Raw genomic sequence first — 27,140 nt, forward strand, 5'->3', positions numbered from 1 at the left:
CCATTAACAGACCCCTTCTTGACTTAGCTCTGCATGACTGGGCTGTGAGGGCCCACTTGGGACCAACCTGTCTGAATCTATGAGGTGCAAGTGGTGCCTGCAGTGTGGTGGCCCCCACCAAGGCTGACTCACCAGGTAGGAGTTGTAGCCATCGTTCATGGACTCGACGGACTGCACAGCGCTGCCGCCCCCGTGCTGGGGGTACTCGTACGTCTCACAAGAAGAAGCTGCAACACAACCACAAATGTTGCATGTGTCTCACCACAACTGCTAATAAAAAAGGGGTCCCTGAAAACAAAAGCCAGGCACTGGTAGGGCAGCATCTGTTCTTGTCGATTGAGATGCTGATGAGAAGACATGGTCTTTAGCTTGTCACAGGCTCTCTGCTACGGTCCTTCCCAGTTAGCATCTCTCTGATGCATCAGCAGAGCTGTACAATTTGCTGTGCAGGCCTAACCCTGCTCTCTTGAAGTCCTTCAAAATCCCAGGGGTAAAGGTGTCAGGTAAGGCAGATCATGATGACAAAACTGGGTTAAGGGGGAGCTCTGTTACAACTTGCTCAGTAAATGTAAAGGCTGGCAGCCTCCAGTAAGGAGATGATGGGTGCTAAGCTCTTAGACCAGTCTGTTTACTGCTGAACATAAATCTGATCTCAGCCTAAGTGTGGGCATTTAGGTAGAAGGAGATGGAAGAAGCATTTCATAGAGCTGTGTGTATAATTTACAGTGTATTTTCTCTCCAGCCACCTTTTCTAAGTTACTTTGCAACTATCTCATCTTAGGCACAAGGTTTGGAAAGGGCATGTAGATCTACAGCCCACCCATGGCCAATGGCAATCGTGGCTCTGCTGCTCTTGAGGCTGTTGGGTTTGGGAGATATGCAAAACCAAGGTTTTGCTCACCCGCCTTGGTGAGCAAAACCAAGGCAGCTCCAGGCTGAAGTATGTTCTGATAAATCTGGTTACTAATTGAAGGTAAGCTAAAAATGGCTGAAACCACAAAAATCCGGCGAAGGGTTGCATAAGCAAGCACGTTTGGGGTTTTGGTTCAAGGTAGAACACAGCCAAAAGCCAGCTGAGCAGCTCTGGTGGGCAGAACTCTATGCATGCCTCTCCATGCCTGCTGAATAAAAAAACAAGGCCAGATCCTGGCTGAGGAGAGCTTCTCTGTGTTCAACCCCCTGGTTGATGCCACCTGCATCCCAGCCTGACCACAACCCAGTGGGACTGATCCACCCAAGGCTGCTGGATAGCACAAAGCCACCCCCAGGTCCCCAAATTCACCTCGGTGCAGTCTGCTGTTCTCCACAGCCGGCAGCGTGTTTCTCCGGGGAATGGTCGCTGCCATGGGGCTGAGACCTACATTTTCACCAGGCTGGGGCCGCTGGGGTGGACTGCCCCACCGTGGCTCCGTCTGCCCAGGTTTCGGGGGCCGTGGGGGTGGTGCAGCGGGCGAGTCGCTGGCGGCCACAGCCAGAGCATTGTGGTTCTTGTCCAGTGTAAATGTCCTGGGGATCTGGTAGATGGAGAGTGGGGTGGCAGGGATGTCATAGGAGTCCGTGGAGAGCTCCCCAAACTCCTTGCATAGGGTGTTGTTGGGAGTCTTGTAGGTGTAGACCTCCTCATTATCAGTTTCGGAGCTGGTGAGGCTCGACTTGGGGTGGGTGTAGGACCCGAAGGAGCGCGGGAGGTCGTAGGCACTGTCCCTGAATTCCGAGTTGTGCCGGCTGGGTTTTGGCAGGCTGTAAAAGCCGTGCAGCTGCCCACTAACACCGTTCATGCAGTGCCCGTTGCCCTGCGAGAGCTTCTGGACCGCCGTGTCGCTCCGCATGAAGAAGGCAGACCTTGTGGCTTGGGAGAAGCTGGCACTCCTGCAGAGGGAGGGGAGAAAAGGGGCTCAAGTTGGGGGACAGCAGGTTCTGGGTGCAGAGAGCTTTGCCCCCTCTCCGTTTGTCACCTTAGTGACCTGCACTGCCCAACCCCAGAGCAATGAGAACACCTCAGACTGTCCAAACCAGCCTACAAGCCACTTAATCCTGAAACACTGTCAAAATGCCTCCGTCATAGGTGAGAGGTACACGCACCCAGCTCCACGACAGGGCCATAGGCAAGAATGAGCCTTTTGCCCAGACATGAACTGCTCCAAAGGGGCAATTTTCACACCAGCTGACAACATCCCAGGGCACAGCTGCAAAATGCCAATCTGCCAGCACTGCCATGGTGCCTTGACCACCCATCTGCAGTAGAGGAGGGAGACTTCATCTCACCTCAGCCTTGCAAGTGTGTTTGAGAAGGCCTGAAAAAAGTTCCTGATGGGGGTTATTTCAAAGTCTCCAGCCATGTCACCATCCTGCCTTCTTGCAGGACTGAGCACTAGGGAGGTAATAGAAGTTCCCAGCTGGGATCTGGGGTTTGCAACCCTGATGTGCATGGGGAGAGGAACAAACTTCAGGGCTAATTTCAGATTTATAAAAGCCCTTGAGTCCTCCAGGGTGAGCAGGGCAATGAGGTCACTAGATCCATGCCTTGGTAATGATTCCTCGATTTACATGCAGTCATGCCTGGGGACACTTGCCAGAACAGGGGCCGAGCATGGAGATCTCAGGCCTCTGACAACTGCTGGTTAGCTACTGCTCCTTTGCTGATTCCCCTCAAGGTACTTCATCTCCTGTTTCATCCCTGCTTTATCCCTGTTTTATCTCTTACACGGGTCAGGCTTTTGGTGACCACACTCTCCCAGTTCAGAAAGGGCTCAGCCAGCCCCATATAAACACCCCACCCCCCACAGAAGAAAGTTTCTGCCCTGTATCAATCATTGTGGTGAGAACAAGTGAAATGGTTATGGGGAGAGTTTCCAGTCATGGCAAATCCCTGGGAAAGTGCCAGTCCTATGGAAAAAGCTGGAAGATGCTGTTTTACACTGCTCCGGTGTGGTTGATGCTCTGCAGGGACAACAGGGACTCTGTTTCATGGAGCCAGCACGAGATGGCGCTCAGAAATAGGGCTTATCTAGGGGAAAAAGCAAGTGATGCTGTGGGAAGACAAATGAATCCCTGCCACCTTTGGACCTCAGTCCACTCAGAAGTGGTGTGGGTTCTGTCAGGGTATTTTCGGTAGAGGACTTGAAACATCTCACGGGTTAATTATTCTGCATTTCCTGCCAATTAGCTACTATTACCCTCATTTTATGGATGAGTAAAGTAAGAGCTCCACAGCAGAAAGGGCAGGAGTTCCCAGCAGTCCTGCAGCCTGGCCCCATGCACTGGGCATTGATCAGATGATTATTTCTGGCCCAGTTGCAGAAGCTACCACAGGCCAGTTTGTTTCTGCTCACCAAGGCATTGGTGTTTGCTCCCTTCTTGTTCAGGTCCCAGCCCTGCTCAGGTTCTGAGAGGGTGGCTTTTAGGCATCCTCACAGCTGGGGTGTGAGAGGACCATCTTTTTTTAAACACTGCTCCATTAACTCCATCTGAAGTTAATTTTTATGAGCCTTTTTCTGTTGTTTTCCAAGCAGGGAAAGTCAGCTGCAGCAGGAAAGCCCAGTGGAGGCTGCAGCCTGAGCTCTGCTCTCGCTCCACACCAGCTGGGTTCTGACTGCCTCTCCCTCCCTCCTTGCCCTCTCCTGAGAGCCAAAACTCCTCACGTCAGAAAACCTCCTCGCTATTTAAGGCAACCGGCTGGGTCTGGAGGCGGGGAGTTGTCGCTGGCTCAGAAATCCCACACCGTGCACCACCAGCTGCCACGAAGCCCAGTGAGCTCTGGAAGGGATGAACGGCAGAGCGGTGCAAACCCTGCCCATCCCTGTTCGTCCTTTTTCTGGTTAAAGGCAGGCCCTGCCTGCAGGATCACAAAGTGTTTGAAGTTGGAAAGGACCTGTAGAAGTCATCTGGTCTAAACCAGGGCAATCTGGAGCTGTGGCAGGACTGTACCTAGATAGCTTCTGAATATCTTCAAGGAGACTCCTGAACTTCTCTGAACTACCTGTGCTAGTGTTCAGTCACACTCACAGGGAAAAAATGTTTTGTGATGTTCAGATGGGCTCTCCTGTGTTTCAGTTTGTGCCTCTGGTCCCTGGCACTGGGCATCACTGACAAGAGCCTGGCTCCATCTCCTTTGCACCCTCCCTGCAGGGGTGAGCCCTCTGAGCCTTCTCATGTGCCAGCTGAACAGTTCCAGCTCTCTCAGACTTTCCATTTAAGAAAGATGCTCTAGGCCCCTCAGAAACCTCATGTCCCTTTGAACTGGACCCTGTATTGACTCCTGGGATACTGCTGTGACTGGCCTCCAACTAGACTTCATGCCACTGACCACCATCCTCTGGGTCTGGCCATTCAGCCAGTTTTTACCACCGCCTGAAAAGCCAGGAAAGCCAGGAGCTTGTGAGGTCACCACTCTGACCTTCTCCTCCTCCCAGCCACGATGAGGTGAGACCATCCCTCAGGACTTCCTCCAGATGGGTTTTGCAGACCTCCAAGGATGGAGGTGGGTTGAGCCACTCACACCCAGCCCTCCCCTCAGCCGTCCCCGAGCGGGTGGGCTACAATACCTTGCATTTTCCGACTTTCTGCTCATACACTGGTGGAGGAACAGGTAGTCCTGGGGGGCGCTGGCAGACAGGGTGCTCTGGAGGTGGCTGGCAGGCGAGTCGAAGGTGAACAGGGTGGGCTGGCTGGAGTGGGAGGGCGCCGAGGACTTGCGCTCTCGCAGCAGGTGGTGGTGGCTGGCGCTGCTGAGCTCCGCCGGGGAGGAGCGCGGGGCGTGGTTCATGGAGGCGATGCTCCTCAGGGTGTCTGTGCAGAGGAAAAACACACCTGTGAGCCTGGGATGCAGCCACCCCACACCCCCTGTGCCCAGGGTTCCCTTACACAAATGCTCTGGCATTTAGGGAGGTCAACGTGGTTTGCTAGCAGCTCCGAGTGATTCTCTCAGCTCCTCTACTCAGAGCATATAGGTACCACGTATGGAAATAAATATTTATCATATTTTATCATAAATAAGACTTCATAATTTTATCATATTTTGTCCCATGCTTAGTGGCTTGCTCGGATGTCTGCAGATGTCAGCCTGTTTCGTGGGGAGCTCAGTGGGTTGTTAAAATCTGATTTAAAAGAGAGGAGCTTTCACACTGCAGTGAGATGTGATTTAAGTCACCTCCATCCCTCTGTGCAAGGGCATCACTGCTCTCCCTTTACACCTGGGTTAACTGAGGAATAGGGTGGGAATCTGGATGGACATAATGACAGCAAAGATGAAAAATATTCTCACGTTTCCAAATTCTGTATTGATTTTGTGACCTCAAGAGATTTGCTGCTATTTTCTGTGAGTAAAAAGGGATGCAGACCCAAGACGTGACTCTTAGTGCCCACTCCCCCACTCAAGGAGAAACAGACTTTAAAATATTAAATTAATTTCAATGGAGAATATCCCAGAGGTCAGGAATAATCACCCAGCTATTCCAGCCCTCTCATAAATGTGCTTCATTAATTCAAACCACACATGAATTTTTACAGCCAAGCTGTAAATCCCCATTAAAAAACCCCAAACACAAAACCAAAACACCCAGAAAACCCACAAGCTGCAGAATATTTTGGAAACACTGATCCATTTCTGCTTGCAGAAGACCATCCATGCACTCCTGACATGTGAAAATGGTTCACAGAAGTCACACTTCATATAGTAAGTGTGATTTACATTTATTTGGTGCTGGTACAAAACACAAAAAAACCCCAGACCCAAACAAAAAGGGGAAATTCACACATTTTCTAGCCACCACTAATTTTGGGATTAGTCTCAGGTTTCCCTGACACAATGTTCACCAGCTCTTCAAATTTGACTTCAGACACCCATACTCCAACACGAGGATAAGGGACTTTTTACAGATTACCAACATCTTTTTTCTATTCCTTCCCTCAAATTCCAAATACTACCAGAAATTTTGCACCTGACTCCTTTATGCTACAGAGAAATGGATTCTCTACAAAAGCAGCTGTCGTGGCTCAGACAAGGAGAAGCTCCACACAGGGTGATTTTTCACCAACTTCTGAATCATGTCAAGAAACAAAATCAATCTGTCTGCTGCTCATTCACTGCTGCTGCATTTTTTCCCTGGTGTTACTGCAAACTTCACCCGGTGCACAAAAAGTACATTAATAATAGCCAAAGAGCCTGGCTTGACTGTGTTGTTTGGTTTGTGCTAAACACAGAAAGGATCGATATTTAACATTGACATTAATGGTGGGGGATGACAGCTTAAAACTCTGATTCCTGTCTTTTTTGCATGGGCATTAAAAATCCCCTGGGGCTCTTCATGGCAGTAAATGGCCATCTCAGTGTCCTCGGACAAAACAGTGTCTTGACCCTCATTCTTATTAAATATTTATCGCATAGCAGCACAGAACGATCCCCACTGGAAAAGGAGTCTTGAGAGCTATGAAAATTCCAAATCGAGTGCTTTGAGAGCAACCAGGATGAGAGATCCCAAAACCACACTGCCATCAAAAACAGGGGTGCTGCACCCAATGTGCCTCTCAGGAACCCAATCCTGCCACCTCCCAAATCACCACCAAGCCTTGCCCGTGGCACTGTGCTTTGGCCAAGACTCTTTGGGCATGGTGAGGATGACAGGTTGGTGTTGTGCTCCCATCCCGGCATGAAGGTCATGTCTGGGGACAACTATGAACTGCACTGTGTTGGGGTGCTTCCAATAGCTCTGAGCTGTCCTCTCACATTATCTCTGCAGGCTCTGCACTTGCCATTGCATCAAAATGTCATGGCAAGGCAAAACACACCCAGGAGTTAGAAATAACACTGATTTATTTGTGCTAACACAGCCTGAAGGGACACACGGGGCTGCACAGAGGAGACGGTCCCCAGCAACCCCCCAAGGTGCAGCAACTTCAAATGATAACAATTCAGGGAGCCCTGGCATTCTGCACTGCCAGGTGACCTTCATCTTTCTCAAAAAATCACTCTGATTTGGGGAAACTGGAGAACGCAGTGCAAAAGATGGACTCGTTGAAATCAGGATGAATTGCTCCACGGTTACTCCAACCACATAAATGAAAATGGGGGATGAAGAGGGGCAGGAGGCGATGCCTGGTAAAAGCATGTCACTTCCCTGGGGAAAGCCACTCTATTGGCATCCTCATTGATTTTCAAAATGAATTCCCAGCTCGCTTCCCACAGTGACCCAGCCACTGAGAGCATTAGTGGGAGCCAATTCAGGACTCACATACTCCATTAGGTCCGTGAGATGAACTCCATAACAGTAGGTGAGAGATGGATTGCTTTGCAGGGCTGGGAGGGTATTGCAAGGTCTGGGAAGATAAATCCTGTGCAAGGAGACTGCCAAGATCGGTCTGGATTTTTTATGTTGTGGGGTTTTTTGGCACTAGCATAAAGGACAGCTCATGTGTCCAGGTCATACTCTGACAGCGGGTCCTGCTGGAGGGCAGTCAAGGAGGCAAGAAAGGAAATCATGGCAGAAAAATAGTATCTGAAGACTAGCACACGCCAAGGGAAAATCAGGACAGCACATCAACTTGACACAGACAGATCTCCACTAGGGCAAGGCACAGAGAATGAATACGAGCCAGAGATCCCAAAGCCATTTCAACTTGCCATGCTGCAGTGCCCAGCTGTCAAGCAATGAGGATAAACACTCCTTTCCCACATCCATGCAGCACTCTTAGTGAATAATCTCCACAGGATCCCATCTGGACACCTCCAGGCATTGGTCCCACCCGCAACATGACTAAAGATACTCAATCTCTCCACAAGCCAAAAGGAATGATGATTCTCAATCCCTCATGGCATCCACCTTGGGGCCAGGGATAAACTCAGGGCCCTCCTTCATTCAACAGCGTAGACGTAACACTCTAATCCTTTGGCCTGATGTTGATATCTTGAGTTTATGTTGAGGGAATGTATCAAGTACAGCCAAGGAGGGATAAGATCCTGTACAGTTCCTACTGCCATTCCCAGGGGGGCAGAGTTAAAGTTATGTAGTGAGGCCATGTGGGAAGTGTCATCTTAACCCCATGTTTCCTGGCAGCGCTCCTCCGAGTTTGGGGAATTGGACTCTCACGGTCTGGAAAACGCAGTGTTGGACGCCCACAGTTAAAATTCAATGTCAGCAGCATGACTTACACACATACATCTTGCTGGGCTCAGGCTACAGCTGTTGCACTGGTCTCTGCAAGGAAGTGAGCCAGCAGCTCTGCGGGGACAAACCAGCACAGCCCTGCAAAACCCCATGGTGTCAGTGGCCCTTGACTGAAGGCTTGGAACTCACTAGGTTAAGATATACCTTTTTGTCCATGTGTTACAGCAAAGTAGGGAAAAAACCTTGGAAATCCATCCTCAAAGCAAAAAATCCACAACTGTGAGCACAGCCAGCAACAGGATGGACTAGGCTGGGAGCCAGGAATTTTTTATGAATGTTTTCAATCTCCCAAAGCAGTAATTCCCTCCTTGTTGACAGTTCTGAATTCCCTTGCTCAGAGCACTCGACCATTGCTGTGTGCACATAGCTTCACACAGTGTTCCTGGGCTTATCTGAGCAAAATAATAACTCAAGACTCCTTTGGAAATTGTTGCTCTGAATATCCTTTTCCACTGGAGCCGCAACGTCAGCTTTCCCCACCTGAAGGCAAAGGCTGGGACTGCAACTCCCTGTATCTTCAAATGATGCTGTGGATAAATTCCTGTGCTCCTGTTGATGGCAACAAAGGTGCCGGGCTTGCTTGGTATCCCTGAGTGGCACAAAATTCCCGTGATTCCCAACACCAAACTGGCAAGGACTGGTCCAAGAGCTCCACAGATAAGAGCTCCTCAGATCTGCTCTGGCCACAAAGTGCCTTAGAGCACACCGCTGCCTTTGTGCTGGTTAATACTTGTGGCAAATGAGACTTTTTTTATTGAGGAAACAGTAGAAATCTACTAGAAATAATCCCTAGGATGGCACAGAGCAGACCATGCTCATGCACCATCGTCTTCCTTATTCTCTGGAGCAGTTCCATCATTTATTAGCAAGAGGGGGAACCTTGTTCATGGGAATCTCCCTGCACCCCCGCTTTTGCTGCCAGCTCTCTCCTCAAGCACAAATACCAAGAAATAATTAAAACAAGACAAACAACCCTACCAAAACAAGCCATCCACATGCTTCTCCTGGCAGGAAGAGAACAAACAACATGTCCAGTAGATGAGTCAACACACCACAGTGCTGCCAAGAGGCCCTGGGATGCCATGAGGATGAGCATGGCACCCAAGGAAGGTTTATTTACTGGGCTTTCCCTATCGCCTCCAAGTTGGATGGCATTTGGAAAAGCTGTTGCCATCTGAGGATGCTTTGGCAGATCACTAAAGGTTTTCTCCAGCAGGTTACTGAGATATAGCATCTGATGTGGATAATTTCCCCTCTCCTTCAAAACTGAGAACTGAGTACATGGACACAGGCACCCCAATTCTTATCACTGCCCAAATTTTGGGTGCAAAGCAGGGACAGTTGAGCTTCCCCAAAAAGAGAACAGGACACAGTTTCATCCCTGACTGCAGAAGAGCTGAAGAGTAGAGTGTCAACCGTGACACAGGGCTTTTGAGCTTTTCCTTTCCAGCTTCTGATGCTCATTTCCATTTGCTTTGGGAAACTGGTCAGGACAGACTGGCAAGGGAAAGGAGGAGCATCACTCCTTTACAGACAAGGATCTGCTGCACAGAGGGCTGAGGGCATGGTTTCAGTTATACAATTTCAGTCATCTAAATGATACTCAGCCTATGCTAGTTTTCTCAGGTTTTCTCTCCCTAAAACAGAGAACTGGAGAACAGTGATATCTTCCAATTATTTAAGCATTTGACACAGGACAGGGAGAATTACCCAAGAAAGAGTTGTGGCAGAGACAGTGAGAAAAAGGTGACAATAAATAGCATCATCTTTCTCCATTAGTGCCAGTGCTGTGCTTGCACTTGTATGAAACAACTGAAAAATAGTGGCAAAGTAATAGAGCATTTGCTTCGGAGAAGCATGCGAAACAGGAGAAAAAAATCACAGTGCTGGAGAGTGAGTGAGCAAGAAGAGAGGGAAAGGAACCAAGTCCTGACCTCAAAGCATTATATATCTCACTTATTTTAACAGTAATCAATTCTTTGAAGGACAAAGGAGCAGAAGGGAGAGAGACTCCAGCAGAAATAATGCAATGCTTCTCCCTGGAGAACACAAGGTTGCTTCTGCAAGATGAGGCTGTGCCACAAATCCCATCCCTGCCCTAGCAAATACCCCTTGGTGAGACTGGCCCGTCTCTGTTTCATATCAACTTGTCCTGGACATGGCAGTCACCATCTGAAGACCAAATCTGCCACTTGATCATGGAGCTCAACACTCGTGTCCGCACTTGGAAGTCCAACATTTGGCCAGACTGGGATGCCTGGTGTGCACCTATTTATTTTTGGTATAAGGGCTTCAGGGCTTGGAGATAAAAGCATATGAAGGTGGATACTCACAAATGTGGCTTATGCGTGCCCTTGAGCATCCCACGTGGGACATCCTTATCTGAGAGTCCTGGAGTGGGACAGTGACCCACAGCTAGGGATAAAGGACAGTCCCAGGGTGGCAGCATGCTGGGCTGGACCTTGTTTGCTGCATGGAACTAACCTCATCTCACCCTGCTTCACGGATCATCATTTCTAATATTGCAAAACCAATCTGTTGAGGGGATGCAAAACCTATCTGATTTAAATGGGATAAAGAAAAGGCTGGAACAGAGGAAAAGGACAAAGATGATGTGGTGTAACTGTAAAAAACACAAAGTGGTCTCAAGGTGGGTATTCTTGCCTTTGTCAGGCTAATTATCTAAGGTGGCAGAACCAAGGCAATGGGGATGTGCAGAATTAGCTGCTTTCTGTCTGTGGGTGGCACATGTTATTCTGGCAGAAGCCAGGGGCATCCTTAGCAAGTCTGTCTGGAGGTACAAGCAGTCTGTAGAGGCCAGTGCTACAGGACAGGCAGCTGTTGAAAACAAAGAGCTATAGAAAGAGATGACACTCTTATACAAGAAAAGGGTTTTTTTCCCCCAGAGGCAGACCCGTGATGGTCCAGCATCAAACCCTCTCTCTTACTGTGTGACATGAAGCTCTGGCATCCTGTTTCAGAGAACTGCACTGGATATTACTATTGTTTATTATATTTGGTTATTACTAGTTATGATGATGATGATGACTAATGATTTTGGCACCTCCTAACCTAGTTTTCCCTTGGAAATTCCACTAGAGCAGTCTCACCCAGGTGCTGTGGTCCAACACGTCATGAAAAAGTCCAGAAGCTGGTGCACCACTGACTTCCCCTAGCCCAGGAAAAACTTGCTTTTAAGTCCTGAACAAATTTTTCCTTGTCCTATTGTCACTCACTGCAAGCAGTATGTAGGAACCTCTCCTTGCCTGAGCAAACATGAGTGCATGCCTCACTTAGCAGGGATGGAGGAGAAGGAATGAATCCCGGCCTAATCCCTGACAGGGCTTCTTAACAGCTTGCTTTAAATTTTACAGCCCTTTTTATAGACAGTGGGAGCGGAGGTCTTTAATGTTCCAGGAGACCAGAGAAAAAAATTCACCAGGAGAAAATGTGAACCCATTTTACTTATGCATGATTTAGGACCATTTCTATTCAAGGCAACGCACAAGAGGCCCAAATATTTGCACTTTGTATTATAGAAGAACTGCCATTCCGGGCTCTTTACAGAAGTAATTTATTTCAACCTCACCTCACCTTGGGGGAAGAAACATTGTAACTCCCAGTTTGCCGGGGAGTCAATAAAACAGCAGCACTGTTATGGGTATGCTTTACCTTGCTCAGCAAGGCAACGCTTGGGGAAAAAAGAGCACCCCCAAATTTCTCCCTTCAGAGTCCCCTTCTTCATGGGTGCATCATGCATGGGACCTAACTGCAGGAGTATGACTCTGTTGTTCTCTCCTCTACATAAGACTGATGTTATTTTTGCTCTATGGGTGGTATTTTAGCTGATGAGTTAAAAGGAAAGGGAGGTGGGACCTGTGGTGCAGGGGTAAGGGGTGAAGATGGGGACAGGTGGCTGCAACACAGCTCCACATTTCTCACACAGCTTCAGGTGAGCCTGTCATGTTCAGCCTTGCAAAAATCCGTAGAGGAGACAGAAGAAGTCATTAACCCTCATGGACACAGTATCATGTCCCTGAACCAGCCACAAAGCAGACTGGAAGTCAGTGCAAGCAAGAGTCAGTCCAGCTCCAGAAAACACGCCTGTAGGGGTGGAGACTGACTTGTTTTTGTTTTTCTTCTGGCTTGAAATAAGCTTCCCCTTTTCATCTCTGCAGCCTTTTCTCTCAAAACAAGCCTATCTGCAATGTTTTTCCATGTGGTTTTTTTTTGTTTCTTTGCTTGTTTTCTCGTTCTGGGTGTTTTTTTCATTTAGGGGCATGAGCATACCCTGTCCACAGACTGGGATCACCTGAAGAAATCCTGAAGGCAATGCCATTCTTAAGATATTAGAGGCAAAAACGCAAGAAGGAGAACCCTGTAAGCAATGGGAGGATTGCACCTTGCCCACCTGCTCTCTTGATGGGTTCTGCAACACATGCACTCCAGGGATAATGCAAACAGCTCAAAAAGCCATCTGGATTTTTCTGCCCATCATTAAAAAACCGAGTCCTGCCCATTAGACAGCCTATTAACAGTGCTCAGTGGAAGCAGAGAAAGAAAAGGTCCTTCCCAGCGAGCTATTCACATTGCCACAAGGTTAAAAATGCCTGTGACCCCCAAAGCTTTATGCATTCAGAAATCAGGAGTTCACATGCAGCAGAGGTCTTCAGTATCAGTTAAAGCCCAGAGGTTTTCCTCTTCCTCTTCTTTTAAGATGCAATGATGGCAAAAGGACTTGGAATTTATTCCCTACACATCGCCATAATCAAATAATATGCTAATGCTATTAGCATGGGACCTTGCATGGCAAATGACTTAGACTCATATTCTCTTTCAAAATACTAGAGTTTCATTTAAATTGGTCTCCACAGCAACCAGAAATGAACTGGAATAATGTCAGATAGCAATTTTCAAGTCTGGGCATGGCAGACAAGGAATCAGGGATTGAGGGGAGAGCCATGAAGACAGCCTGATCCCACCAGGGTTGGTGGGCTTGTGCTGGTCAGCTCCTTCCCAAACAGTCAGTGATGACAAATGCAAGGACAAAATTCACCTGCACGTCCAGGAGGACCTCAAAGCATGCTGATGGAAAAGAGATGAGAAGACATCATGTGGCTCATGCAGAGTGAAGCCTGAGAAGGTTTTCTTGGTCCTCCTCCCCGCAGATGCTTTCTAAGTGGCCTAAGGGCAGACACATATCACAACTGGTTTCGTAGATACTTAATCAGTTCTTGTCTGTTAAACTCAAATTGGCTGTTTGAGAGAACCAAGCTTCTCATTATGGGCCACACTCCTTATCTTAGGGTTGTACAAGCACAGTCCAGGAAGAAAGTGTTTGTTACTGGCTTCCCTGTGTTACAACAGGAAATGCTGCTGCTTCCTTTATCTCAGCTGCTCACAGTCTCTCCATGTCTCTGCACTGTCTCCCATGAGGACCTAGGATGTAAAGGACCTGCAGCATTCTCTGACCTGTGCCCACCAGCTGATCACATGACTCTGTCCCACAGAAAACTCTCCAAACCCATTTGAAAATGAGCTGAGCTTTGCAATGCCATGGCTGTAAAGCTGCTGGTTAGAAATTAGCTCTAATTTCCCATGAAAGTGTTTTCCCAGCTGCTGTACTCATCTTCCCTGCACTTGTTTCACTCTGTGGTAACCATTACATCCGCAGGCATGGTGTGATCCTCATCCTGGTTGGGGCTTCTAGACATTCCCCTAATCATAAAATGACTATTAGCCATGTGTCCCACAAAAATGCCTTTGAAAGCAATGTCAGAAAGTGGGAAGCATCTTGCTTGAGAATGGCTGAGAGTTCAGGCAATTAAAAGAAAACAACCCTGACCAGTCTTTCGATTCTGTTTGTAATTATCTGGGTTCTGGTGGGTGTTAAAACATCTGTACTGGTTTGGCAGGGAGTGGGGAGCGCAGCTTGTGCCAAAGGCAAGAACTGGCGTGGGCTGAAAGCAGTGCAAGACTTTGGAGTGCATTTGCACTCAGAAATGCAGGGCTGGCAGCTCCTCCCACAAGCGATTTTATGTCAGGGTGAGTTCCAGTAGTGTCCCTGTCCCCACATTCCCCATCCACCATGTCTTCTGCCCCTGTGGGACCACCCCAAGAAAGAGCTGAGGGTGGCTAAAGGAGATGCAGAGCAGGCTGAAGTCCTCAGTCCCACTGGGCTTAAGATCCTGATAGACTGCTCGCTATCAGTTCAGCTCCATCTTATGTTCTTGTTTTCCTTTTCCCTGTGCATGAGTGTTTCCACCTGGACACCCTCCATCTCCCCATCACATCTGTCATGCAGAAGCAAGTCTCTCCCCACTGGATATTCCTGCACCGAGAAGCAGAGCAAACTCCCAGCATGGATGTTGCTGTTTGAACTCTGTGCATTAAAGCACGGGCCGGTTTTGTGGTTATTTTTAACACGCAGCAGCAATAGAGCTGCGTTTAGTGGAGCAGTGGAGTTTAATGTAGAGCTTGGTCCTCAGGAGACTCAGGTAAGGCAGATTTATCACCATCTCCTTCACGGTTACAGTTTTGCATTTTGGCACTAATTGCCTGACTCAGGTACAAAACATCCACTGGCATCCAAAGACCAGGGCAAACCATCCCTGCTCTGATTCTTGCTCATGGGCTGGGAACCATCCCATGGGCTTACTCAGCATTTCCTCACCCTCCTCTTCCTCGCTCAAAGCACCAGATGACATTACCCCCCTTGCAGCTCACCAATCCTTGCACCCACCACAGTTGGAACCAGCACCCAGAGCAAAATCCACATCTTCTTGCCCGGTGCCTCGCCCAGGGCTTCATGCTTGGCTTAGGGCCAGCTGAGAATCTTCTGACATCCTCCAGCTGGAAAACGCCATTTAATCAAAATAGGAGCTTGCCAAGGGATCATCTGAAGCCAGAAATTACAAGAAACCTTCCGAGGATAAAAGTGAATTTTAAATAAAAAGGGAGAAGGTCAAGGTATTTCAATTCATTCTCATCAGAGTCTATCATTTCTGAGGGGCAGATTGCCCCTCTTTGACTGAAAATCATCATTGTGTGCTTTTTAGATGTGAAAGCGCAATTCTTGTTTTTTCCTGAAATTCATTCAAATTCAGAATGAAAAGGTGTGAATCAAAATCGGCTCTGAAAGAGTATGAAAAATGAATACCAGAGGGAGCAAAAACGAAGATCTGAATTTTCACTGCCTTTCAACGGGAGCTTGTTTTGGGCATGTCACCTGCTCCGCTTGCTGCAAGAACAGCATTTCCCCAGATTGCTCTGACTCCATATAGGCAACTTCTGAGCACTCCTTCCTCCTCACAGGAATGGGATTTATTTAATTTCTGATTTTAATTACTGACACATGTCTGAACTTAGTGTATTTGGCTGCTGAGACAGATCTGGGTGAGATCCATCTTCATCCTTCATCTATGGGATGAAAAGTGGAATGGTGACTAATACACAGTACATTAGACCCATTTCTCTCCAGAGGTGATGGGAAGAGTAAGCCAGGACGTAATGGCTTCTGGGTACAACCGTGGGAATGTATGGATTACAGGGACCAGACCAGACTAGAAGCCAGCCTGCTCCAACATCCCAACTCCAACTGCTCTGGAGACAGCCGAGACCTTCACAGGGACCACTCATGCAGCAATGCACCTGCAGGGAAAACCCATTTGTGTGTCACCTCATCACTCATACACCTTATTAAAGCAAACATTCTAACTTATCTAATATGACTGAGGTTATTCTTGCAGTCAGGGCAGTACTAACTTTTTGAGCAGCTTCATCTGTAAAACAAACCACTGTGTCATACAAGTCTGGGAACACAGGGTTGGCCTTCCCTTCAGATGGTACCACGACACCCCAGACCAGTAGCATGAGTTCCCGTCACTGAGATATGAGTGGATTTTTTAGTACACAAAGCTCTGTTTGCCCAGGACTTGGACAGCATGGATTTATCTCCTTAAAAATGTTACTGGCGGGCAGAGGACAGGGTCGTCCTTCCAACATCAGGCCAAAGAAAATCAAAGCATTTCCAAGTCTGTACTATTGAATTCTTAGAGGCAGAAGAATGGTGGAACTGAGTTTCTGGAGCGTAACAGAAAAACCAACAGGATCTCAGACCCACAGAAGGAGTTATGTTGATGCCAAAGAGGAGATATAACGGTATTTTAAAACTGTAATAAAGCTGTAAAAGCATGAATGAGCTTCAAATGAAAATCACAAATCCACCCCCTTTTCTTAGAATCACAGGGATGAGGAAAAATCACAAGAGTCAATAAATGGGGATGGAGAGACTTAAAAAAAAAAAAAAAGAAGAAGAAAAAAGGTAAAGACTTATGAAATACCACAGTGCTTTGTGGGAAAAACAGTCTTCTGCTCTCTCAGGAGTTTTTTTCAGACAAATCTCAAGAGACGAGGGCAGCATTTTCATAAGATCAGAGAATGCCTTGGGTTGGAAGGGTTCTTAAACACCACCTAATTCCAACTCCATGACACAGGCAGGGACACCTTCCACTAGACCGGGTTGCCTCATTCAACCTGGCCTTAAACACTGGGCATCCACAGCTTCTCCAGGGAACCTGTGCCAGTGCCTCACCACCCTCAAGCAAAGAATTTCCTCATAACATCTAATCTAACTCTCTCCTCTTTTAGTTTAAAACTGTTTCCCCTTGTTCTATGCCTATCTGCCCATGTAAAAAGTCATTCTCCCTTTTTTTTGTAAGCTCCCTTTTTGTTTTCAGCTGGAAGACCATGTGTTGACCAGGTTTTGACCCTAACACTAATCATCAAAGCAACCATCAAGTAGCAGAAAGATTAATCACAGAATTTATGGATTTCAAGTGGGTATTTGAACAACTCCATCATGACTCACTGGAGAGCAATATGAACCATCATGGCGAGCCAGCAAAAATAATTATCATCGTAAAGGCTTTATATCAAGGTTTAGACTGTGCAGAGCACATGCAGACTTGAGAGAAGGCTTTACACATGCAGCAATGTCAAGGAAGGTGGTGCTTGGCAGGGCAGGTGATTGGCCATGAGATGAAGGTGAGGATGGAGCCACAGGCAGCACAACAGTTGTTCACTACATTTCTAGAGGTGATGAAGTATTTGTGAGTGCCCAGACACCTGCCCAACACTTCAAAAAGGATTCACTGTCAGTTATGGAAAAGAAAAAAATAAAATAGCAATTGCAATGAGTCACTCCACTCCAGCTTACTTTCAAAAGCAATGGCGTACAAGCACAGGGATAGTTTGGCAGTGAAATGATGGAAGGTAATCATACCAAAACTTGGCACAAGCAGCTGTGCTGGCCGGGATAGGATTAGGTCATGTGGAACTGAGAGAGCACATGATGAAATTTTTGAGGTGAAATGTTATTTTCCATTTTAATACACAGATATAAAGGGTGGCAATCAATCAAAGGTGCAAACGAGTCACATTCCTAGGCATGTGACAACAGCCCACTACGTATGAAAGGAAGCTACATCCCCAGTAAGTGCTGACAGGAGGTTTAGGTTGGATATTAGGAAAAGGATTTTTACCCAGAGGGGTGCAGGGGCAGCTATAGCAGGTCAGGACTGTGCCCAGACAGGTTTTGAGCATCTCCAAGGATGAAAACTCAGGTTAGTGGGTTTTGCTGGCTTTTTAGGGGGCTGGACTTTTTTTCCACACATCTTTAAGTATTTGCTTCATCCTCTGTGGCTTAAAGTGACTGTAAGCATGGAAAAATGGCAAAGATGGTCCTTGGACGCCTGGTGGAAACTGTAACTTCCTTCTGTGTTCAAATCCCACAGAGAAGCAGCTGACTGGGGGAAAGTGGGGAACAGAAGAGATACATAACATCTAATTTTCCTGGCCAGTCTCCTTTTTAAACAGGTTTTTCAGGAGTTGTGGCCAAGTGTCCCTTTAAAGACCATTCCCAGGTTGGAGGGAGCAGGCACCATTGCTGATGTGCCTCTGGCAGCAAATGGCTACAGGCAGGAGAAAAGATGCACCAACACATCTGTACTGTGCCTTAGTGATGAATCCTAACAAGCAGGACCTGCCTTTCTGTTCAGTGCTTGTGCAGCACCTGGCATACCAGATGTTTCTTGGCTACATCAACACTGTGATGGAGCCTTGGAGATGTGATCAGCCTTCCTGGAGGGAGCTGGGATGTGGAAGGAGGGCATCCCTGCATCAGGTGTAAGCCCCACAGCCCTAAGTAATTGCCAATATTACAGCTCCGGTATTGTACCACAATAAATAAAGCAAAAGTATGTTTGGGAGCGGGCAGTAATTATAACTGAGGCATAGAAACCATCCAAGGAAAAAATGCTATCTTTATAGATAAAATCAGTAATAAATGCTACTGCATTCATAAATAAGAATCAGTCTGGAAACAAACCCTGGCTGGTGTCATGGAAAGTTCACAGGAATCGACAGCTTCATGTCTCCTTCCTGCTCCATGTGCCTTCACTTGGAGGCTTTAAAGGCTTTAGAAAGCTTTCCCTTTACTCAGGCTTGGTTTTAATTGGAAATATAAAGCAATACAAACCAGCAAACAAACAGGCATTGGGGTCTGGGAAATGAGAGTCTAAATCTGTCCTGGCTTTTATCAGGTTTTACAAAGCAGTGTGCAGGGAGTGTAAAACCATGTCCCCCTCAAAGCTTTGGAGGGAACAATGGGAAATATATGGAGGGAAGAAATGGGGAAATACGTTTACTTGTGGGGGAAAGTCTTGCATTGTGAAAAACTGCCAGAAAATTATCCTTTGCAAAGGTGATTTTTTTTCCCTTGTCCAACTTGCTTGCACTTGTATTTTGGGGTTCTCTGTCCATTGAATTTCCCAGCCTGGTTCCTGTGTGTTGGGCATCACCTGCAGATCTGTGTCCCACCCTGATGCCTGAGAAACTCTGCAGACACAGATTCATGGCAGTTCCATGAATCCCAAAGTGCATGACTGGGGCACATGGGCTACAACAGTCCCAAGACCCCTCTGGGAAATATAAATGCAGGCGAATCTGACTCTGAGTTTCCTCTCAGTTGGCTGACACCCAAAAATGCCTCTCTCCCTCCCTCTCTCCCTCGGTTCTGCTCAGACAGTGTCACTTCACTAAGTCCATCAGCTGTTTTTGTTTCCAAGGGCTTTGCATGGTTTTGTTTTTTGATGCACTGCTGATACCGTCTGCCACGCTCATTTTTCCACGGTCAGTAAGTCACCCTAAAAATTCCTCTGTGCCCATTAAACTAACAGAGCTCATCTGACAGGGCTCATAGCCATAAAAGCCAATTACAAAACAAAGAATTATGTTAAATGGGTTTCTGATTCTGGGTGCCAGGCCAGGAGACAGCCCTGGCCAGGGCTGAGATTTGAACTCAGATTGTCAATCTCTGCTAGGAAACCTGTGATGGAAAGGTTGGGCAATGCTTTTAGCTCTAAAAAACCCCTCAAACCTCTTGAAATTCCCATTTTTTTCTTTCTCTCACAGCTCAAATCCCAGCCTCAGCTCAGCTAACCCAGTGGGACTTTGGCCAGGAAAGGGCAGGATTTTCCCCAAAGTCCCCAGTCGTCCAGCTCTGTATTTATCTTCAGAAGAGGCCAGTTGGATACCCTAGAGCTGGGCGCCAGCTGGGAAACAGTCAAGAAGAGCTGGAGTATTTGGCTGTTGATCCTTTTTGAAAGCTGAGCATAAATTTTCTTTTTTGCTGGTTGATGGTTTTATTATTTGCAGTGAGATAAGAGCATTTTTTGCCTATAAACCTTGTGCTCCCACAAACAGCTGTATCTTCTGCCAATTCCCATTAGTGCTGGGTATGGTCAAAGGAGGCTCAAGGAACACTTATCTTTCAATGGACTCTCTGGGATGGCAGAGTTATGGGTTTGTAAACACAATGTCTTCTGGATTTTTTTCAGTTCTACCTCTTCAAAATGTCCACAGTCACAATAAAAACATCTAAATATGAAAATGCTAAAAAATCATTAAATTTCCAAAACCCAAACTGTGAAGAAAGTCTTGGCCTAAACACTACAAATGTCAGAGGTTTGATTACATCAGATGCCCTGAAGCCAGAGGCTTGGTTTTCTAATCATGTAGATACCTTAAGACCTTTTCCCTTCCTGAAACCCTCTGCATCCTTGCCTTGGTCCTTTTCTTGGCACCTATATGGGCAGGAATCCTCCTCTTAGTATCAAGGACAGTGGCCACCACAGCCGCCCACTGCTGACTCTGGTCCTGCAACGTTTCTGGGAACCCAGCGTGCTGAAGAGCAGAGTACAGCAAGAGGAATAAGGTACGGAAGAAGAGCAGGGGTTGATCGTTGTCTGCTGTAAATGAAATGATGGAAATGAAATCACTGAAGATCCAGCTTGATAGCAAAGGCCTTGACAGAAGTCTTGAGACAGGTGGGATGAGTTTCAGGAGAAAGAGCTCATCAGTCCTAGTTTCTTGGAGAACCAAGGAAAGAAATGGCCACTTTCAGGGTGCAAATGATTGGCCTACTTCTAGACATATTTTTTCATTTTATTCCTAGAAGTGGACAGACTACAAGCACCCAAACACGTCTCACTCTTAGCAGCATCGATTCCCTCTCCAAATTGCCAGTGGAATCACAGCAAGGACACCCTGATCAGCTGGTAAAGATCAGCCCTGTTTCTGTCTTCTAGGAAGCAAATTCCAGGTCATTAGTGGCGCTCTGCTCTTCAGCAGACTCACCAGTACCTCAACTAGCTTATCTCCAGAGGGAAGGAGGGAAAAAGAGGGAAAAAGACAGCAGGCAGTTAACTGCTCTCAAGATGCTCCTTTGTGCCAATACCACTCCATCTCTGGTATTGTTTACATAGAAATAAAAACTGAACAGTGTCAGATCTTAAAATAACTTGCTGTTTGTGGAGCAGAAAAACCAGGGTCAGGGAAGTTTGGAGAAAATTTAAAGTGGCAGGAAGGCTAAGGAATGAACTGTAGCTGGCAAGAAGGTGCTTGCATGCACCTGAAGTTTAACCATGAACCTCGTCCAAAGTGAGTTTGGGCCACCAGATCTCTCCTATCTATTCCAGCGAGGCTGGGCCAAACCTAGGGTCAAGATATGACATCTGTATTTGTCCTCCAGAGTGAATTTGCAGCCACAACTGTTCCCCTTGTTAGGAACACTCAGAACATGGAAGAAAAGGATGAGGGGGACCTGATTCAAACGTCCTTGACACATGCAACCAGTGGATCTCAATGTGACATGGGTGTTTTAGAAGAAGGAGCTCCTTGACACTGAGTGCTGAAAGTATTAATGGGAAAAGAGGAAAAGGCTGCATCTGCATGTACGGTGGGACACCAGGTCAGAGTACAGGGCTCAAGGCTCCACATTCCTGTCCCAACACAAGCCACCCCCATGTCCCAAATGGGGCAGGGGACATTAGGTCTTTGGATAGGTGAACAAACATGGGAGGGTGAGGTATCTGGAGAGAATCCAACAAGATATGCCCCGTCCATCCCATGGGTCAAACTCAATGAACTCAAACGTACCCTTGTTCATTGCTTGTTGTAGTGTGTGCCAGGGGACAGACTGGCCTCCATGTGAGCTGATATCCAAGTACAGCTCACACCAGGGATTAAAGATGGAGTCAAGACCGACTGACTTGTGTCAACAGAAGCTAAAACGTCAAGTGGTACAAGGGGGAATAAATTTAAACTGACAGGGGGCAGGTTTAAATTATATATTAGGAAGAAATTCTTTCCTGTGAGGGTGGTGAGGCAGTGGCACAGGTTGCCCAGAGGAGCTGTGGATGCCCCGTCCCTGGAAGTGTTCAAGGCCAGGTTGGATGGGGCTCTGAGGAACCTGGTCTAGTGGAAGTTGTCCCTGTCTATGGTGAGGGGTTGGAACTGGATGATCTTTAAGGCCCCCTCCAACCCAGAGCATTCTGTAATTCTAGGAAGTCATGGCGAACTTGAGGGCACAAGGCTCCACAAGGGGCTGCCTGCTGCATTGCCCTTAGGTGGCAGTGCTGCCTGCAGATCCCAAAACAAGGCACAGCAGGGCTCGGGTGCTGTCAGGGACACAAGGACACCCCCACATTGCCCTCCTTGCCCCCGTTTCTCATCCCACATTCCTCAGCCTCTGCACACTCCTTGGCTGGGCTCTGGGCTTGGAACTCCTCAAGGGTACAAGTAGGGAAGGAAGGAGGCATGTGCTAGGCACAATAGCAAGGAAGTATCTGGTCTTGTGTATTTCCCCTCTGCTTTGGTTCTTCCTGGCCATGGGAGAGGCAGTGGTGGCAGGAATGCAGCAACTGTCACCTTGCATGTGCTCCCTGGTGCCCTGCTCCTGCATGCAGGGATAGGGAACACTGGTGACTTGGAAGTGTTTGGGAGAGGCGAGTGGTATACAGTGTTCAAACCTGGTTTTACTCCTGTCTTGCAGCCCACAGCCTCTTCACTGAGTTTTGGGCAGCTCCTGTCCTCCCAACAAGTCTTCAGGGGTATCTCTGTTGTTTTCTTCTCTGGTCCGTCTTGAGCTCCCTTTGTTGGGCAAACACCCAGGCAACCCTGGCTGCAAGGAATCAACAGGGCTGGAGGTATCTCTGGCCTGTTGCTAGGACAAACGTTTTTGGGAGAGAAGTAAGGAGGGTGCAAGAGCAGCCACATGGGGTCACAACACAGACTTGAAGGCAGCAGGCTGGGGGGCAACCAGCCTGTGGCCCATATGGGACCCCCAGCCAGAGCAAGTCAAATAAGAACAATAAATTTGCTCTCATGGGTTGGACAGGGGCAACTGGTGCAGGGTCTGGGGCAGAACCAAGCCAAAGAGACCCACACATGTGAGGTGCAGATCTCACCAGTGTGAGCAGAAAGTGACTGGTATCCAGAGGCTGATCCACTAAACTGCTAGAATGAGCATGTCTGAGTTGAAGGAGGAAGGAGAGACACATTTCCATTCTTTAATGCTCAGCCCTGACCCATTGCTCAGTGAGACATTGCTGGGATTGCTGGGGATTGATCCCTGCCATGATGTAAAGTACCAATGCCAAGCCTAGGAGATAGAGGGGAAAGATAGCCAGAACTCAGAACTGCCCTGGAGCAACCCCCCTGACAGAAAGCAGAGAAAAAAATAAAAGAAATTAAGTCCCAGATAGGAAAAAACCCCCAAAAAAACAGAGAGAGAAAAAAGAAGACAACATGCCTGGAGTGGGTGGGAGAGGCTACTGCTGCCAGACACAACCCATCAGGGCAGGAGCCCAGTGCCATCTTTTCCCACACCTTCCTCACCCTCTCCAAGTGGAAGGAGCTTTCAGCTCAGAGCAAGGACATCTACTTACCCAAAAATATTCCCTTCCCTAGTTTCATGTCTGGGTTAAATTTCTAGTACAGGGGCATAAATGATGTGCATGAATAAGCTTTTAAAATCCCACCCATGTTTGGTCAGCACCCACAAATCCAAACCCCTAAAAGAGTCCCCTTTCCATGGAGAAGATAGAAAAGGAGCTCTGGGGACATGCTGGGGGTGCCACAGTAAATTGACATGAAGTTAATAAAGTTGCTGACTCCTTCAAAATAACTAATCCTTGCACAGGGTCCCTTCAAGGACACGCTCACTGCATGGGCACACACTGTTTCATGAGAAATTAAACTACAGGCTGCTATGGCTGCACCTCTGTTGTACTGGGGATGGGACAAGGAGGGGCTTTGGCTGAAGCATCAGCTTCAGAAAGGGTTAATGGCACATCAGATATGTTTAGTGGGATTTGGTGGTTTTTTTAACTTCAACAAACAAAGCATATGAGAAAATCCAGTTCACAGCTGAGCCCTGGCTGCCTGCCCACTAGGGCAGGGAAAATGCAGATGGTTTGAAATACCCACGCACTGGCCTTTCTCATGTAGCCTGTGGCCCGGGGCCCTGCCTAGTCTCTCCCCTCGTTGTATTTGGATCACTCAAGGTGGCAGCAGGGCAAACTGCAGTGTAAAGGCAGCACTGAGACAGGAGCAAATCTACTTCACATGAGCACAGTCAGCTTCCTCAGACACGCAGAGGAGCTGGGATCCTGTGAGGTTCTGCTTGTTCAAAAATAGTAATTAGCTCTCAAAGTAAATAGGTGTTAACAGAAACAAAGAGCTTTGCCACAGTCTGGGTAAACACTTTAAAATCAATTTAATTTCCCTTCTCCTGGCAGATGTAATCGTGCTGCTCTGCAATTATTTTCAGGTCGGGGGACGGAACAAAGCCACCGGGGTGACTTTGCTGAGCGGCTGCTTCTTGGGACAGCTGGCAGGACCCTCTGCTTTACTAATAGACAGACCCTGAGGCTGAAACGAGCTTCCTTCCGCTGAACCAGATGTGTAATGCAGCTGGAGATCAGCAAACCAGCAGTGAGCCATAGCATGACATTAAACCGCCCGAAAGTCCAGCCTCCTCCTTAATCCTGAGAGTCCCCCTGTCTAGACAGGACATGAAGGACTAATGGGAAAACCAAGTGACAGAAAATTTACACTCTCCCATTGAGCTGCAAACGGAAAGAAGCATCAAAGGGTGTAAATCTGTTTGCCTTTCATTGCTTTGCCTTTTGGGAGCACCTAAGCATGGTCCCACACTGGTGCAGAGGGTTTGCAGCCAGTTTATATCGCTGCTTCCAGGTTGCCCATTTGCTTACTAAATCATGCTAAAAAGACTTTTTACCCTGCCTTTTCCCTACCGTCACGGGGAGCTGGTGGAACAGGCTTTTACCTAAACTGCCTCAAAAGCTAATGAGTTTGTCCTCCATCACCATTGGGTTATAGGCAAACTAGTGACTGGTGGCTGGGGCTCAGCTGATGTGGGGTGCCCCTTCGAGGAGGCAGTAATTCAGCATATGATGGCAACTGCAGTAGATGTGTTTGCCAGTGATAGAGTGTTCCCCTTGCTGAGATGTGCATACAGCCCAGCTGGGAACAGCCTGGCTGTGGGGCCAGACCCAGCAAGGCTTTTGGGCCAGCATAAAGCAGTCACACATTCAGGAACAAGTACAACCAGAAAAATGTGCACAGTGGCTTCCCTGGCAGTTTCTGATCTTGTTCCACCACGCTGCCTGTCTGCTGGGAGAAGGAGGTTTAGTTAATTAATTGCTACAATTAGCATGGAGCTATTCCTGCTCACAATGGTTACCTTTTCCTCCTCCTTTTTGGTTCATCCAATTACCAACTCATTCATTCGCCAAAGCAGAGGCAACGACAAGGCACAAGGAGAGGAAGGTCCAAGATTAAAATGCCAAGTGTCCCAAGCTTTGTTTCTACTCAGGTCCTGTCTTAATCTCGCACAAACTCTTGATCCTCTCCCACCCATCCACCCTTGACTTTAAGGAGGTGATGAAGAGGGAGCACAGCACAGCGCAGTTTCAAACATTGCTACACCTGTTTCATTACTCCCTCCAGATGACACCTCAGGAAGGATGCCTGATGAGCTTATATATGCCAGGATGGATAAGACCCCCAACACCCATCATGCTCCAGTGATCCCTAACTTCTCCGCCCAGCCTCAGGCCATGGGTTCTTCAAATGAACACTACCCACCTTGGGAAATGGATGATCTATTTGCCATTACTTAGCAGGGATGGTGAAGGAAAGGTGAGCATGGGGTCACTGCTTTGGCAAGGAGCGAAGCGAAGCACCAGCCCTGAATAATTCATGCTCTGTCTCTGCTGCAGCATCTGGACACATCTGCTGCATTTGCTGTTGCAGGCTTTTTCTTGGCTTACTCAGAAAATCACACTTTGGCAGCTGGGTACTGTTTCAAGTGGGTACTTTCCCTACAGCATTAACGAGCTGTGATTCTGTTACAAATAGGGATTTTTGTTCCTCTTTTGCTGATGTCACTCCATGATCCTGCAGGGAATACTGCTTGGATCTCTGCAGCCTGATGATCCCTGTGTGCCCTTTGGGACAGATGTACTTGCAAGCGGGAGATTGTTTTTCCTTTTGCTGCCCAGATTTATATTTCACTGAAGCCCCATATCGATCCTGCTGCCGCTGGGCTGAAAGCTCATTTTACTAAATGAGAAGAAAAACAGTTCCCCCAGCTGAACGCACGCAAAATGGAAAATCCTGCAATGAAACAGCTCTTAAAAAAGGGGCCTGAACAATTCTGCTGAACCTTGAGGGCTGCGCTGCCGACATTGGAAAGGTATGTAATTTATTTAGCCTGACCTTTCCCTGAAAGACCCGGCTGGGGACGTTATCAAGGATCCTTTCTGCCACTTGTGCGCCCATTGCCAAGGTGACATCCTGTTCCATGCGTCAGTCAGCGGCGATCGCATCCGCGCTGCTGCGATGCTTTGTTTGCTGTCCTGCCTGACGAGCCCTTGGCAGGGTTTCAACTCCTGCGGATGGCAGCTGCTCCACGAGGGACCAAAACAGACTCAAGCTGGACCTTGTTATGGGGAATTCCACGTAGACAAAGCACAGGCCTACAGTCCCTTGGATGAGACTGGCCCACAGATGAGATGAAGCAAAGATACTCAGAGGAGCTACCACGAATAATGGGATGGGCAGGTGACTGCAGAGCTGCACCCCAGGCTCACTCCCCCGTCCCATCTCACTTGAGATTTATGTGTGCCCTCATGGTGAAAGCAGAGGCAGCTCACTGGTGCTTAATGTAGAGGCTTGCCCAAGTGCAACTGAGTTTGGATGGTGGAGCACAACTCAGACAATAGGTCCCCTCACTGCACATAAACTACCTGGAGTTTTCCTTCCCCTTCTCACCGCTTTCCCTGAGGAAGCGATGGGGATGCAGGTGCAGGGAGTATTTCTGTCCTCCACACAAGAGCCTGTCAGCAGTTGGGACAGCTGCAGTGGAGAGGAAAATGGTTCCAGTAAAGCTTCTCCCCCTACTCCATCAAGGGATTGAACCTCTGAGCAAGGGAGGATTTTCACTGCTGGTTCCCACCACTCCTAAAGGGATTTTGGTGATCGATAGGGACACAGGCTGCAGCTAAAAAAGTCCCCAGACACCACCAACTTCTTGTAAGAGACTGAAAGGTC

The 27,140-nt window shown here is 47.8% G+C and overlaps 1 protein-coding gene across 3 annotated transcripts in view; it reads right to left on the bottom strand.

Annotated features, from left to right (window-relative positions):
- The window catches only part of GAB2 (GRB2 associated binding protein 2), a 92,938-nt gene that overhangs the window by 12,639 nt on the left and 53,159 nt on the right, over positions 1–27,140 (bottom strand). For all 3 annotated transcript variants that reach the window (XR_010079968.1, XM_063394388.1, XM_063394387.1), the window contains exons 3-5: positions 4,545–4,788; positions 1,283–1,869; positions 133–227 (exon numbers count right to left, since the gene is read on the bottom strand). Coding sequence is in view for 2 of the 3 variants with exons in the window: in XM_063394388.1 (XP_063250458.1) it covers positions 133–227; positions 1,283–1,869; positions 4,545–4,788 (926 nt within the window). In the remaining variant the exon portion in view is untranslated. The remainder of the gene's footprint in view (positions 1–132; positions 228–1,282; positions 1,870–4,544; positions 4,789–27,140) is intronic.

This window comes from Prinia subflava, chromosome 3 (assembly GCF_021018805.1).
Source record: "Prinia subflava isolate CZ2003 ecotype Zambia chromosome 3, Cam_Psub_1.2, whole genome shotgun sequence".
NCBI classification, from domain to species: Eukaryota; Metazoa; Chordata; class Aves; order Passeriformes; family Cisticolidae; genus Prinia; species Prinia subflava.